The 16,424-nt window shown below is 40.3% G+C and overlaps 1 protein-coding gene across 1 annotated transcript in view; it reads right to left on the reverse strand.

Annotated features, from left to right (window-relative positions):
• The window catches only part of LOC122481866 (thiamine transporter 2-like), a 41,993-nt gene that overhangs the window by 9,007 nt on the left and 16,562 nt on the right, over positions 1-16,424 (reverse strand). The window contains exons 3-6 of the mRNA XM_043578048.1: positions 16,192-16,352; positions 13,361-14,177; positions 8,987-9,179; positions 2,303-2,444 (exon numbers count right to left, since the gene is read on the reverse strand). Coding sequence (XP_043433983.1) covers positions 2,303-2,444; positions 8,987-9,179; positions 13,361-14,177; positions 16,192-16,341 — 1,302 coding nt within the window. The 5' untranslated portion in view covers positions 16,342-16,352. The remainder of the gene's footprint in view (positions 1-2,302; positions 2,445-8,986; positions 9,180-13,360; positions 14,178-16,191; positions 16,353-16,424) is intronic.

The raw sequence follows: 16,424 nt of genomic DNA on the forward strand, positions 1-16,424 counted from the left end.
GTGTATTTTACAGGTGGGCATCTAATCTAAGATCTCATAAAGTAGGTTTTATATTTTCTATGTTACTGAACAGAAAACTGAGACATTAAAACAAAACTACATCTCCAGGGTAAGGATAAAGAACTGGGTGGCAGGTGTCAGCGAAAACAAGATTGGCCATAAAATAATTGCTAAATTTGGGTGGTGGGTGCCTGAGACATCATGACGCTATTCTCTCTATTTTTATTTTTATTTTTTTAATTTTTTTTTCAACGTTTTATTTTTGTTTTTGGGACAGAGAGAGACAGAGCATGAACGGGGGAGGGGCAGAGAGAGAGGGAGACACAGAATCGGAAACAGGCTCCAGGCTCTGAGCCATCAGCCCAGAGCCTGACGCCGGGCTCGAACTCCCAGACCGCGAGATTGTGACCTGGCTGAAGTCGGACGCTTAACCGACTGCGCCACCCAGGCGCCCCTATTCTCTCTATTTTTAAAATGTATTTGAAATTTTCCCAAATGAAAAGTTCTTAAGAAATCACTAATGAACATCAAGGTTCAAATCCACTCTTGGTTGTTTTCAAGCTTGCGCTCTCTCGATCACATCACCTACCTAGTAATTTCTAAGAAGCTGGACAGCAAATTTCAAGCTGGGTAATAAACCAGGAATTTAAATTTTATGTTAGAAACTAACAGTTGCTTGTTTTATGTTCTCAAAAAGAATTGAGTCTGAATCAATCTTAGTGTTGTATTTATTCAATGAAGATGTCTTTCTTTCTATTGAACTAGTGTGAGATTAAAATAAACCTCTTTTTAAAAAAAATTTTTTTTAAGTTTATTTTTGAGACAGAGAGAGAGACAGAGCATGAACGGGGGAAAGTCAGAGAGAGAGGGAGACACAGAATCTGAAACAGGCTCCAGGCTCTGAGCTGTCAGCACAGAGCCCGACGCAGGGCTAGAACTCACGGACCGCGAGATCATGACCTGAGCTGAAGTCGGACACTCAACCGACTGAGCCACCCAGGCTCCCTTAAAATAAACTTCTTAAATGTCCCGGTGTCAATTGTGTTTCCTGAAATGACTTCTTTTTCTCTTTCTCTTTTTAAAGAAGACATTTCAATATTCTAAACATTTGCATTGGATATGTAGAGACATGTAAGATCAGCCATTTTGTCCGTAAGACTGAGTAGGCTTACGAAATTTGTGAACTAAGCTTTAATAAGATTGAACTTTAGCCAGAAGAAAAACCTTTAGCTGTGGGTAATGAGAACCACCACTTAAAGTGGAATGACTTCATGGCTCTATTTTAGGTCATTCTTTCACTCTAGCACCTACTTAATGAAAAGGTCACCTGTTTAATAAAAAATTTTCTTAAGAAATAGAATGCATTGGGGTGCCTGGATGGCTCAAATGGTTGGGTGTCCGACTCTTGATTTTGGCTCAGATCATGATCCCAGGGTCGTGGTATTGAGTCACATGTTGGGCTCTAGGCTCAGTGTGGAGCCTGCTTGAGATTCTCTCTCTCTCTCTCTCTCTCTTTCTCTCTCTCTCTCCCCCCGTCTGCCCCTCTCCCCTGCTTGTGTGAGCACGTGCTCTATATCTCTACAATTAAAAAAATTAAAAAAGAACTAGAATATATCTTAACCTCATCATGTTTATATCTCTCAATACAAAATTATTCCATTGAAGACACATATGCTAAATGAAAAAAGCCAGAAACAAAAGGCTGTAGACACTATGATTCCATTTATGACTTAAAAAAATATTTATTTATTTTGAGAGAGAGAGAGAGAGAATGAGAGCAAGCGAGCAGGGGAGGGGCAGAAAGAGAGGGAGAGAGAGAATCCTAAGCAAGCTCCATGCTGTCAGCACAGAGCCCGATGTGGGGCTCGATCTCACGAACCATGAGATCATGACCTGGGTGAAATCAAGAGTCAGACACTCAACTGACTGAGCCACCCAGGTGCCCCATTTATATGACTTTCTGAAATGACAAACCTATAGGGATAGAAAAGTGATGAGTGGGTTTCTGGGGGTGCTGTGGAGAGAGGCGACTGACTGCAGAGGGACATGGGCATTTTCTCGGTGAAGGCACTCTTCTTTATTTTCATGTGGTGGTGGCTACACAGCTGTGTTTTTGCCTAAATTAATAGAACTGTATATACATTTATTTATGTGTCAATTTATTGTATGAAAATTATATCTCAGAAAGTCTGATTACTATGTATAATAATATAAATGTGTGTGTGTGTGTGTGTGTGTGTGTGTGTGTATAGTTTCCAAAGTATGCCTCTGTGTCAGTGAGAGCACAGAATCATGCACTTACCTGTATGGTGACCGGAAGCCCCAGTCCCTGGTTGTCAACCACAGCTATAGTCATGACAGTCTGGATCACCAAGGCAACGAAGGTGTTGATTCCAAATATCAGGGCATAGCGTTCCACGCTGAGGTTAACAGCAATCTGAAATCTAACATTGTACAAATGGAAAGAGCTTTGAAAGCATACATATGTGGGCTTTTAAATACAGAGCAAGGATTCGTGTTGTTCCCAAGACTTGACTCCCCTCAGGAAGCCCAGGCTTCTGTTGACAGTTTCTTGCTAAAAGCTCTTCTAGCAGAGAAAAAGGAGTGAAGGGTAAATGAAATAGTGAAGTGTTGTATTTTCACATTCCATGCGATGTGATGTATTTTAAGAATTTAAAATGAATGAACCTTTTCTAAAATTGAACCAAATATTCTGCAATGAGGGAGCACTGAACATCACTGGATGTGCTGAACATCACTGGCTATGGCTTATCAGTCACTTTTTAACTTAGACGTATCAATGAGTAAATCACAAGTCCCTTTGATGAGTTTTTATTTATTTGGAGATTGTTCACTGGATCACTGACTGTCTACGTTAGCGGTTTCAGAGTCTAATAGGGGAATTTTTCTCTGGAAAACTCACAAATTATTTTCTTTCACAGTTGATTCAATCTGGCATTAGTTCATTTTAAATAATTTATTGGGTTTTTAATGTTACCCAGGCAAGACTGACATGTATGCATTAGAATTGTTCCACCTAATTTAGCTAAGACATTTATAACCTGAATCTATTTAAAAATATGAAAACAAATGGAAAGTTTTAACTATTTTCACATCCCCTCCCCAAATCCACACAGCAAAAAACAATCCAAGCATTTAAAAATTATGTGATTCAATGAAAATGTATTATTTCAGTGCAAAAACTTACCAGTTAAACATAGCAAAGCCCATAAATAATCCTAGATCCCACAAAGTGAATATAACGGGTGGTCCAAATAGGCTTTATATAATTTTGGGATTTTCTTGCTCAGCTAACAATTGTTCCTTTGGAAAGAAATGTTCCAGGAGACAGATGCTTTTGAAACCTAGATTAAGCCAAATGGCAGATTCCCTTTTAGTGTGCAAATTATTCCAGGTTGGAATCTTGATTTAATATTTACAGATGCTTCAACAGCTTATCAGTGATTACTTGGTTTGGGATAAGACCTTTACATGTGGTGGATTCAGATGGAGACATAATACTGACATCAGGCTGACCGTGGCATTGAATCCTAAGATTTTTTCAGTCTAAACCCCAAAACTACCTGAAATTCTGACTAAAATCTTTTGTTTTTAAAATTTTTTAAACAGTATTTATTTTTGAGAGACAGAGCATGAGCAGGAGAGGGGCAGAGAGAGAGGGAGACACAGAATCTGAAGCAGGCTCCAGGCTCTGAGCTGTCAGCACATGGCCCAATAGGGGGCTCAAAACCGCCAATGGTGAGATCATGACCTGAACCAAAGTCAGACACTTGACCAACTGAGCCACCCAGGCACCCCCTGATTAAAATCTTATTTCAATGCTCCTACTGGATTATTTCTATGTAGGCATAAAGCAACCACTGGCCAGGGCTGGTAAGTTCTTGGAAAGAGAATTGTATCCTGTTCGTCCGTGAGGCATTTAGCACTAAATACAGATGAACCTCTGAGATAGTCTATACTTTTATAAGATAGTACCACTTTGAAATTTTATTTGATCATTTACGTCCCACATATTGTGAAAATACAGGATTGGCACTTATCAATTTACCTTATAACTTAAAGGAAAGTAATAGCAACGTTTTCTAAAGCATTAAAAAAAAAATACATTGGTGTGCTGGGATGGCTCAGTTGGTTAAGAATCTGACTCCTGATTTCGGCTCAGGTCCTGATCTCACATTTCATGAGATCAAGCCCCACATTGGGTTCTGTGCTGACAGCATGGAGCCTGCTTGGGATTCTCTCTCTCCCTCTTTTTGCCCCTCCCTCCCTCATGATTTTTCTCAAAAATAAATCAATGAACTTTAAAAGCACATTACTTTGTGCCTATAAAAATAGAATGGTTAGATTAAAAAAAAATCAATAGCCCAATTTTTTTTAATATTGTATTATTGTATTCACTTTTTTTTTTCAAGAAGTGCTAACCAAATGCTTATTATGAAGCAAAAACTAGGATAAAACACCAAGGTATACAATGAACAAGCTTGATTCTATCCTCACAGAGCTTATACTCCAACAGGGAATATTTAACTGTTACCAGATAACTGCTTTGACTAATATTTAATTAAATTTATCAGTTTTTATCATGAAAAAGCTATAGGTAGTAAATATATTTTTGTAGAAAAATCAAATTATTTTTTATGAACTTCTTGTATCCCATGATGGTTGAAACCATGGCTGGTCAATTATCTTAGAATTCCTTCCAAATCTGAACACTAACCCTTTGTACTAGAGATACATGTATCCAACACTTGCCAAATTTATTTGAAAATTTTCTTAGAAGCTGGAGAAGTAATAAGATGTAAATGGAGTTAGAGTGATTGGATTCACCTACAGAGAAAATGATATTCAATCAGTATTCTGAAGGTGGACATGTGTGTGATAATTTCATTCAGCACCAAATTTGACAGATCTATGAAGTCAAGTTCTCTTCTTTTCCCCACGGTGAGTGTGTATCCTGACATTAAGATACTATCTGTTGAGCGCTGTTCAGTAATTAGATAATCTAAATAATGTAGCCAAAGTTAATTATGTCTAAAATAATTCTTCACTAAACCTAACAGTCACCTGACTGAATGGACAAATTAGATGATCACCGAGTTTTATGTAGAACGCTCTGAACATACCGTCTGGGAAAACCCTGATGGTCAGTGTGTGAGTTCCATCGTCACGGGCTCCCAGAATCGCAGCATTCTTACTATTCGTGTGACTTACCCCTCTACTTCTGTATGTCTATAATAAATCATTCTGAGAATTTATCAATACACCAAAACATTTGGGTTGTGTTTTTTTCCAAAACCATCTCATATTCTGACAGTTAATCTAGCTTTTTTTTCCTTCAAATTTTCTTATTTGTTTCTTTAGTAGAACAATATTGACTTGCTTCATGGTATGCGGTAGAAATGCAGATAGCTGTGAACCAATCTGTTCTGAAACATTCAAGAATAATACTTTTATCTTTTCATTGTGTAGAAGCTGTGGCCGGGGACAGTACAAATAACTCTGAAAAAATATTGTTGCTAACTTTCAGGTTCTCCATTTTTCTACATATAGCCATTGAACATTAAACCAAACGGATTTAGGTTTGGCTTGAGTTCTTTTTCCTAATCATAGATTTCGAGGACAAAACAAACAAACAAACAACAAAACAACACAAAACAATTCCAAATATTTTCTAGAACAAAAGTGGGGGAAGACAGAGATCTCGTTAGGATGTTGAAGGTCAGAAAAGACTGAAATAACAATAAGAAAGTAACAGGGTAAGCCAAAAATCATGCTATCCCATTAAGAAAACATAAGTATAGTCAAACTTCTGAAAACCAAATAAAAACAGAAAACCTTAGAAGCAGCCTAGAGCAAAATTACCATCACATTTAGGGGAACAGCAATGAGAATGACAACTAACTCCTTAATGCAAGCTGAAAGACAATGGAAGGATAAATCTTGAACATGCTGAACGGAAAAGCAGAACAAAATATAACAAAACACTATCAACTAAGAATTCTGATCAGCAGAACTGTACTTAGAAATGACAGTAAACTTCATTTTTAAATGCATAAAATTTGAGAGAAATTGTCACCAGGAGGTTTGTACTACAAGAAATGTTAAAGGAAGTTTTCAGGCTGAAGGGAATCAAGAGCAGATGGAAACTTGGATATAGAAAGAGATGAAAAATACTGAGAAAGGTAAATCTATGAGCAAACAGAAGAGATTATTTTTTCCTGTCTTCATTTTTAAAAGATAACTTTCGGTTTATAGCAAATGGAGTAATAACGTATTGTAGGGTTTATAACAGTTACTGAAGTACAATCTGTGAAACAGTACAAGGGACAGGGAGTAAATGGAATTATGTTGCTCTAAAGTATTTATACAAGAAGTGGTACAACATTAATTTATGGAAAACTGATGAGTTAAGAAACCTAATCCCACTAAAGACATAAAGACTTAGCCAAGAAAAACCAATACAGGAAATAAAATGGAATTAATACGAAAGCTCAATTGACTTCAAAAAAAGAATAAAGAAAAAAAAACAAAAAAAACCAAAAAAAGAATAAAGACAAATGAACAGGTGGGACAAATAGTAAACAAATAACAAACTGGTAGACTTAAATGTAAACACGTTACATGGAGTTCATGGGTGAGCTCCTTGAAAGTGTAAATTCACATTTTAAATTAATATTTATGGTTTCTTGGATATGTAAAGTAATGCTTTTCATCAAATTTGGGAACTTTTGGCCATTATGTCTTCACATGTTTTTTTTCTCCCTCTTTGTGTTCTCTTCTTCTGGAACTACATAATGCATATATTGATTGACTTCATGATGTTCCACACGCCTCTAAAAAAGTCTAAGGCCAAACAGCACATCCAAGATTATGCAGCTGATAATGTTAGGTCAAGGAAACTATTTCAGCTGCTTGCTTTATCACTGATCAACTTCCTAACTAAAATGAAACACATTGCCACATAGGAAACGAGGAGCTATATACCTACCTAATCCTTTAGGCAACACTCATCCCCTCTTCAGCTCATTTTCTTTCCTTTTTCATTAATCTAGATAAAATATTTCCTATGTTTCAACCACTGTGTCATTTAACATTTATTATATTCATATGTGGTTTTATAGAACAGCTTCGCCTTTACAACTGCTCTGAGGCTATTCGATGAGTTGTTTCAAAAAGAAACCGATGTGCCATGATTATTCAAGCAGGTAGGGAAAATTGGGAGTGCAAACTAACTTAGTCAAAATTAGATACAATCACATATCATTAAATGATGCTGCTAAAAAACCAAAATCAAAGTGCAGAAACTGGAACACTGGTACACTGTTGGTGGGAATACAAAATAGTGCAGTCACTATGGAAAATAGTGCGGAGGTTCCTCAACAAGTTAAAAATAGAACTACCCTACCATCCAGAAGCTCCCACTTGCGAGTATTTATCCAGAAGCATCGAAATCAGGATCTAGAAGAGATATGAACACTCCCATGTTTGTTACAGTGCTATTCTCAATAGCCAAGATGTGAATAAAGATAATGTGGTATATACACACACATGACTACTATTTGCCCTTAAAAAGAAGGAAATTCGGGGTGCCTGGGTGGCGCAGTCGGTTAAGCGTCCGACTTCAGCCAGGTCACGATCTCGCGGTCCGTGAGTTCGAGCCCCGCGTCGGGCTCTGGCCTGATGGCTCGGAGCCTGGAGCCTGTTTCCGATTCTGTGTCTCCCTCTCTCTCTGCCCCTCCCCCGTTCATGCTCTGTCTCTCTCTGTCCCCAAAATAAATAAACGTTGAAAAAAAAAATTTTTTTAAAAAAAAGAAGGAAATTCTGGGCGCCTGGGTGGCTCAGTCGGTTAAGCGGCCGACTTCAGCTCAGGTCACGATCTCGCGGTCCGTGAGTTCGAGCCCCGTGTCGGGCTCTGGGCTGATGGCTCAGAGCCTAGAGCCTGCTTCCGATTCTGTGTCTCCCTCTCTCTCTGCCCCTTCCCCGTTCATGCTCCGTCTCTCTCTGTCTCAAAAATAAATAAAAAACGTTATAAAAAAAATTAAAAAAAAAAAGAAGGAAATTCTGCAATCTGGGACAACATGGATGAAACCTGGAAACATTCCGTTACATAAAATGTGTCAGTCATAGAAGGGCAGATGTTGCACGATTCCATTTATATGAGGTGTCTAAAGTAATCAGATTCAAAGAAGCGAAGAAGAGAAGGAATGGTGGTTTCCAGGGGCTGGGTGGAGGGGACAATGAAGAGTTGCTACTTCATGTGTATAAACACCGATCTTTCAGTAACGCAACATAAAAAATTTTTAGCGGTCTGATGTACAACATTGTGCCTATAGACAGCAATACTGTAGTGTGCACTTAAAAGTCTGCTAAGAGGCATAGATCTCATGTTGTGTTTTTACTAAAATAAAAAAAAGAGGACTACAAAATAAAAAAAAATCAATAAAATTATTCCATTAAGTAAATAAAATATAAAAAAAGATAAAAAACCAAAATGTAAGGGCATATCACTGTTTATTACTTGTGAGAACTTTGAATTTTCTTTGCCTGATTAATAACTTTAACCAAGTCCCAAGAGAGCTGGTTAAAATAAGAATATAGTTGTATTGTCTCTTATTTTTTTTAAGTTTATGTATTTATTTTGAGAGAGAGAGAGAAAGAGAGAGAGAAAAAGAGGAGCAGAGAAAGAGGCAGATAGAGAATCCCATGCAGGCCCCAGGCTATCAGCATGGAGCCCGACACAGGGCTTGAATTCAAAAACAGTGAGATCATGACCTGAGCTGAAACCAAGAGTCCAAAGCTTAACTGACTAAGCCACCCAGGTGCTTCCCCCCCGTGCCCCCCCCATTGTTGCTTACATTTAGCATTAAATATAACATTGCAAATGCCATCCAGAAGAACTGGAAGAATAAATAAACATATTTTGTTGCTTCAGATTTAGATAAAGAAAGAAATGACAAATACTTACGCTGCTATCGTTATGAGAAGCATGTAACTTGACTTGAATATCAAAAAACCGGCATAGCACACCCAAATATTAGTTGTGTAATGCATGAGAAGCAGAGAACCTGCCTCTGCCGCTGAGAAGATCGCCAGAGCCAGCTCTCCCAGGAGGTTCCAATTGACTTTCACGCAGCCCGCTGTGAAGGCTGCCAGAGCCCCTGGAAAGAAAGGAATCAACGTATATTACATCTTGTCATTCCGTGCATAACAAAGTAGCGTGCCGCTTTGTTAAAATTCACATTGGATAGAAATTGAAGCATTTCCAGGCTTTGGTAAAAAAAAAAAAAAAAGACATCGTGAACATCGATTGAATGAAAATCACTTGATCTGGCTTTGTGAAGTGTACATAACTTTTCCTCTTCAAGTTTGAAATAGATCAACTGAATCTTGGTGTCCATAAATCACACACTGGAATGGACCCGTAGAGCCCATTTTTTCCTTTCTTCTTCCCTTTGCAGAGGATAAAACTCAGGCTCAGAAATTTGGTGTCAAACAAAAACAAATTCAGACTTTGATAGGGAGAAGCTTTATTTAGAAGAAAGGCTTGTAATAGCACACTCTGATTGCCAAAATCTGCAAGCATCTTGAAATCAAACAGAAAAAGGATTTTCTTTTATAGGGTAATCCTTCCCTGTAGGGCAAGCAGACATAAGCAGGATCTTTGAAGGGGAAGCTGGACAAGCAAGGGGAAATGATCAGGGGAGTCTGATAGGAAAGTGTCCCGCTGTGGTCAGCTAATTTTCAGGAGAAACTGATGGGGGCTGGGGCACATTCCGTATTGTGTTGTGTTTACTCAGAGTTGGAGAAGGCAGAACGTCCAGGGATCTGTAGTAAGGAGATGAGTCTGACTAAAGTTCAGTCAAGACGAAGCAGACTGTATGGAATGGTAAATTGGGAATACTTGGCGACCTAGTGAGACGCCAAGTTTTTCAAGCTGAATGCCAGCTCTTGCTTCCATGTCTTTCTCTGTGCCACGTTACGGCTACTCTAGCAAGGAGAGACTCGCTCTCAGTGTCCCTGTCTCTGTTTTCTTTATCTTCTCTATAACATTGATTTAAAAATTTTCTCAAATTCCTGACAGGTACCAAACTTCTTTTAAAGAATTCTCTCTATACACTTTCCCACCATTTGTTGGTTTGATCATTTGCCTTTATACTTGTTCACACATTCATTCACCTACTCACCCATCAAATGTTTTGGAGCTTCTCTGTGGAAAAATGTGGTAAATGTTGGATCCTTGCTCTTGAAAATAGTACAGCCTACTGGAGAAATTGGATCTATCAATTTATAGTGTTAATAAGAGTGTGATAAGGATTGTAAAAACACTGAATTAACTCAAATTTAAACAAGCCATAACCCAGTGGTTCTCACATGGGTCTTTTGCCCTTCAGGGGACAGATGGCAATATTTGAAGACAGTTTTGGTTTTCATGACTTGGCAGGGGTGGTGGTGGTGGTGGTGGTATGCTAACAGGATCTAGTGGGTTAAGACCAGTGATGCTGTGGAACATCTTACAATGCCCAGGACAGCAACCTCACCCCCCCCCCCCAACCCCAAGACAAAGAATTTCCCCAACCGAAATGTCAATGTTGTTGAGGATGAGAAACTTTGACCCAAGCCCAACATGTAGTCCCTAGACATATCCTTAGGACAAATCTATATAATGTGCATTATATACACGTTCTTATAATGTGTTCCTATAACGTGCTGTGAACAAAGTAACCATTTGTCAGGTTTCTTACTACCCTTAGCTTTCTTTCTTAAAGACATGGCTTAGTTTACATGAGGTCTTAAGTCAGCAAACCACTCCTTTTTCTCCTGGTTTTACCTAAAAATTTGACACTAATTAGGATCCTCGCTATCACAAAGAGACTAAAGAACAGCTGTGTTTAGGGGGCTTTTAAAGAATAAACTTTATGAACACTTTACCTTTTCTACACATTATCTGAAGAGAAGAGGATTTTTTTTTTTTTCTCCCTTTTCTCCAGGAGCAAGTCCTTAGAGAGGAAATGGGTTTAAGGTAAACAAATACAAGACCAGGTTTCTAGGAGCCAAAATGGAATTTTTAGAAAGGGAAATGAGAAGACTCTTACCTCAACAATGGACCCTGAAATGTTCAATAAATATGTGGGTGTGGAACACCCCAACTTCAAAAATAATATCTTCAAAGTCTTATTTGATGTGAAAGCTTTGTTATGTCAGGAAAATCCATGTGCGTTGTTGGGCTCACTTCAAAGACAGCTCTGACCTCTACCCTTCTGACTTTAGACCATTAACTCTTGTGTCAGCCCACCTTCCCTCACTCTTTTCACCTCACTCCCTTTGGAAAAGTATTTCAAACTGCACAAAATAGGTTCTGGGAAAAAGGAAGAGTCCATGGACAAGAATCTAAAATTCCCCCAAAACTGCTATAGCTTCTCAGCCAGGAGGGAGATTTTTCAAAAGAAGGAAGCCCAGGACAGGGTTGAAGGGTGAATCTAGTGGTACAAGTTGGAAACCCTCAATCCCCCAGAGACCTTCTCAAGGTCATTCAGTCTTGCTGCCTCTTTTTTGGTGGACAAAATGCAATATCAGAAATCCATCTATGGGTGAATAAGGTTGAAGCAGACACTTGCCAGTCAGCTCAAGGAGAAGCAATAAATACTCGGAAACACACATAGTCTCTTGGAGGGCCCGCCTCTGCCACCTTGCCATTTTCTCCATAATCAAAGATTACTATCGGGGTGCCTGAGTGGCTCAGTCGGTTAAGCATCCGACTTCGGCTCAGGTTGTAATCTCACAGTTTGTGAGTTTGAGCCCCGCGTCGGGCTCTGTGCTGACAGCTCGGAGCCTGGAGCCTGCTTTGGATTCTGTGTCCCGCTCTCTCTCTGCCCCTCCCTCGCTCATGCTCTAACTCTCTCTCTCTCAAGAATAAATAAAACATTAAAAAAAAAAGATCACTATTTGTTAAGGGCTATTGTGGAGGGACACACTTCTTATTGGCTCTTACTAAACATTTGAATGAAAGTATAATACATACGAAGGGCCAGAGAGAAACTTATACAATACAATAACCTGGCTGCGGAGAAGAGATAGGGTAGAAGATTGTGAGAATCCAGGCTGGATTCACTATTATTCTAGAAAATATTTGGATATGGTAGGTAATGGGGAAGCTGAGTATGGAAAATAATCTTAATCAGAAGACAACAAGCTTTGGCAAATTCCCACATGTAGAATGAAGGAAAGATCTAAATATATTATTTAAGTTGTCTTGATGGGAACCTTTGAAATGGTAAAGTAGCTCTTAGAACAGTAGCTTTCATGGGGCACCTGGGTGGCTCCGTCGGTTAAGCATCCGACTTCGGCTCAGGTCATGATCTCACGGTCCATGAGTTCGAGCCCCGCATCAGGCTCTGTGCTGACAGCTCGGAGCCTGGAGCCTGCTTCAGATTCTGTGTCTCCCTTTCTCTCTGACCCTCCCCCGTTCATGCTGTCTCTCCCTGTCTCAAAAATAAATAAACGTTAAAAAAAAATTAAAAAAAAAAAAAAAAAGAACAGTAGCTTTCAAACTTCTTTGACCATAGCCTGAAAAGGAAATACATTTCATATGTCCACTGGTACATTTATATGTGAGCGTAAACAGAATTTTCATAAAATGAAACTTATCCTTATAAGCTGCTATGCTCCCTATTCTCTATTCCATTCCATTCCATTCCATTCCATTCCATTCCATTCCATTCCGTTCCGTTCTAAATTTTCTATTCTGTTCTTTGATTTAAAAGTGCTGGTTAGAAATCCACTACATTAATCTCAAGATCTATATTCTATAAAGGCCCAAATAGTAAATATTTTAGGCTTGTGGGCCACATAGCCTTCTTTGTTTTTATTTGGTTGCTTGCTTGGATTTATTACTTTTACAACCCTTGTCATATATTGTTTTTTTTCCCCTTACAACTTCCTCTTAAAAATGTAAAAAGTATTATCTCTGGTGGGCCATGGGCCATCGTTTGCCCACTTCTATTAATGGTTTGCAAACCATAGTTTAAAGGCTAGTGTTACAGAGTGGTTAGAGAGGAAAGTGATTTGGCAGTTTTACCTTAAACTGTCCAACTCTTTATGGCCAGCGGGACACAAATTCGCAGTCCCTATTTTTAGGGGTGGATTACACTCTTTTCCATGGATAGTTTTGTCAATCTTCCCTTGAATTCATTGCCTTTTTAAAATTTGGTGACAAAAGCTCTTTTCGTTTTCGAAATATCTGGTATTCATTGTTGACATCTCTACAACCAATCTCTCCGAGACTATGATTTGAAAGAATATATTTCCGCCACACTGAAAAGAGAAAGTCTGGTGGACCTACCTCCAAACGTTGCAAGGGCTTCTACTGCTCCATTATAGATTGCAGAGCTCTGGGATGGTGCCTTGTAATCCCACAGGATTTGAACATAGTTCAAAACCTGGTTAAAACCTGCTGTGGAAAAAGCCCACCACAGGGACCAGTAAAAAAGATGCTTTGAGGAGTAGCAACCCTTCAAATCTTGGAACCACTGCACAAAAACTCTCAGCGTTACATTTCCCGGCTTTGGATCGTTCAGCGGATCGTCGTCACCCAGGTTCCCTGAAAAGGTGACTAATCCTTTGCAGGCTGGTTTGCGATCCTTTTGTGGTTCCTTTGAGAAAGCATCCTTTCCCGGTGGCTTGGGAGGAGCTCCTTTGCCGGGTTGTACATGAAAAAACATGCTCTTCTCAGGCATTGGTAGGAACAGGGAGAAAAGAAGGGCCACACAGACAGAGGCCAAGGATATGACGTTGAGGTGAAAGTACGATAGGCTGGCCACGGATACCAGGAGCTGGGCCAGCACCGAGGCCACCGTGTAGGCCACCAGGGTGATGCTCCTGCAGTAGCCGCTCACTTTCTGGTAGTGCTCCGGGCTGACCACGCTGTAAATGTAGGCATAGTAGGCCACCTCGGAGGCGGAGACCATCCCATAGAAGAACTCTAGCACCTGCATGGCTCTCAGTCCTTGACCAAACACAAGCAGCAGCCAGGTGACGACGAAGCTGATCCCCTGCAGGATAATGACTGGCTTGTAGCGGACGTAGTCGGTGACGATGAACACTGGGAGCAGCAGTGCCAGGTAAGAGTATGTCCAGATGGGAAAGACCTCTTTTGTGATCTGTGAGGTTAAACGGGGAGGGTGTGAGGACACAAGCACGAGGAAGCGGAACACACACCTGACATATATCTTATCCACATGACGCGTATCCATCCCAGGACGCATTGCTGGGCCCCCGTCAGTTTGACCCTTCACAGGACTTTCTGACAACACGATGGAAAGCAACGGGAAACTGAAACTCAAGGGAAAGAAGTCCCCAAATCATAGAAACTCATAACATGTGCGTTCCTTCCTCCAGGTATAAAGAAAGAGCGGTTGCCGTTCTCAGTGATCTGCTTCTTACATTTTTAAAATGTAATATGATCTGCCTACGCTCGCCAGGCTGGGAAAAGAGGCCCTAATGCATATACTAAGCCCAACAGTTTTTCCGGGGCGGTTCAGGGCTACTCAGGTGCTGTTCCTGTCCATTTAAGATAGTTTCCTCTCCTCTAACCTTTTAAGGTTAAAAGGAATGTTTCAGGCACTGGCAGAACCTGACCATATTTACCTTTGATTCCCATCAGTATGTAAAATGTGCAGACCATCAGGCTGTCGTCTGGGTGATCAGGAAAATACAGAACAAATGACCAGTTCAAGACTCAGTATCAGAAGAAGGGATCTGTTCTTCGGTTCTTCTGCATTCTTGGCCTCACTTTCTTGGGCTGCTTTGGAGGACCCCAAACCCAAACCAAACTGCTTCGTGTCTTGTCTCTCTCTTGCTCAAATCAGCTTTGGCCACGATTTTCCAGGGAACACTGGTTATATCAGCAAATCATCTGAGCCCATCCACAGTACAGGATAATTTCCGCTTCTGTAAGCGGAATCTACAGCAGATAGAAGATGATGTAAAGAAGGCTGGTAGACCCTCTTTTGGGGTCTCCCTGACCCTCTCAAACCTTAGGATCTCAGATCACTGACATAAACCACCCACTTACTGAGCCTAGGAGTGTCCTTTGTTTTGACCTAATCTGTGCCCTCACCCCTTGAGTTCCCAGGTCCCCCTTTACCTACGTGTTCTCACAGTTTGGTAGAACGTTATTCTTGCTCTTCCTGACACTCAGGGGTAGTCACTAACCCGGGAGAAGATACGTCCCAGATCTGCTTTTTGTGACTGTCCCTGGAGTCTAAATCCAGCCCGGGGCTCTCTCCCAGCCAAACCTGTCTGCACCTAATGGCATTCAAGATTGGCACATGCTTTTCTTATTGGGAGGGAAAAGGGTGGATTGGTTCACAAGGCAGTTTCCTTGGCGTCGGGTAGGGACGCAAGCATGGTTTCTGGGAGAGGGTGGCCGAGGGGGATGCAATTGTTATGCCCCATTTGCTGAATAACCAGCCCGTAAAACAGGTGTGACTCCCCCCCCTCCCCCCCCCGAAGAAATCAAACTGATACAGGGCTTTGTCTGGCCTTGTTATTGTTCGGTGGCTGAAAGTGGTGGTTCTCAAATGTTCGCGCAGATCAGATTCACCTGGAGGGTTTGTTAAACACCAGACATTCAGACTCTGGAGATCTGGGGTGGGGCCTGAAAATGAACATTTCTAACCAGTTTCCCAGTGATGCTGGTGCACTAGTCCAAGGACCACACTTTGAGACCCACTGACTAATAGGCTCCCTAGGATTAGATCCTATGGCCTAACAGCTGACAACGGGCTTAATATTGATATGTAAAGAGGCAAAAAAAATCTTCGGAGGACTTTTTCAGATGCTTTTGCATAACTTTTTCCTTCCCAATCTTACACTACCCTGTAAGGTTTGTATTTATACCTAGGGATGGCTTTATTTCTAAAGGTTCATGATAATCAGCAATGACGTCCTGGAGTATGATTTGTGTGCAGCTGGAAGACTGTTTTGGATTCACCCCATTTTTGTTGAATCAAAAAGTTTTACATTTTTGCGCGACAGACATGCAGAAATTATTAAGACCCGTTTGTTGGCATTTGAGTTTGCGAGAAGTTCTGATATTTTGCTTCTACCCAAAACTTTAGACGCCGGTTTTCACAAGGTGTGAAACTAAGATCAACATGTGAGTACTCTTACCGTGCTGAGGCTTATATTTTTATCTGGTCCTGCTAAATAAGGTACAACAAATGGTTCTGATGGTTTCATCATTGAGAAAAATCCAAAGCAGCAGAGGATGACTGTGGGAAAAACCCAGGAATGGCTTGGTGATGTCTGGCAACAATTCATGGATGGTTACGCTTAAAAAAAAAAAAAAAAAAGCAAGTCAGAAGATTGATGGTTTCTTTTCATAAAACTTGTGTTCTCTTCCC

The sequence above is a fragment of the Prionailurus bengalensis genome, chromosome C1, assembly GCF_016509475.1.
Source record: "Prionailurus bengalensis isolate Pbe53 chromosome C1, Fcat_Pben_1.1_paternal_pri, whole genome shotgun sequence".
In the NCBI taxonomy this organism is placed as follows: Eukaryota; Metazoa; Chordata; class Mammalia; order Carnivora; family Felidae; genus Prionailurus; species Prionailurus bengalensis.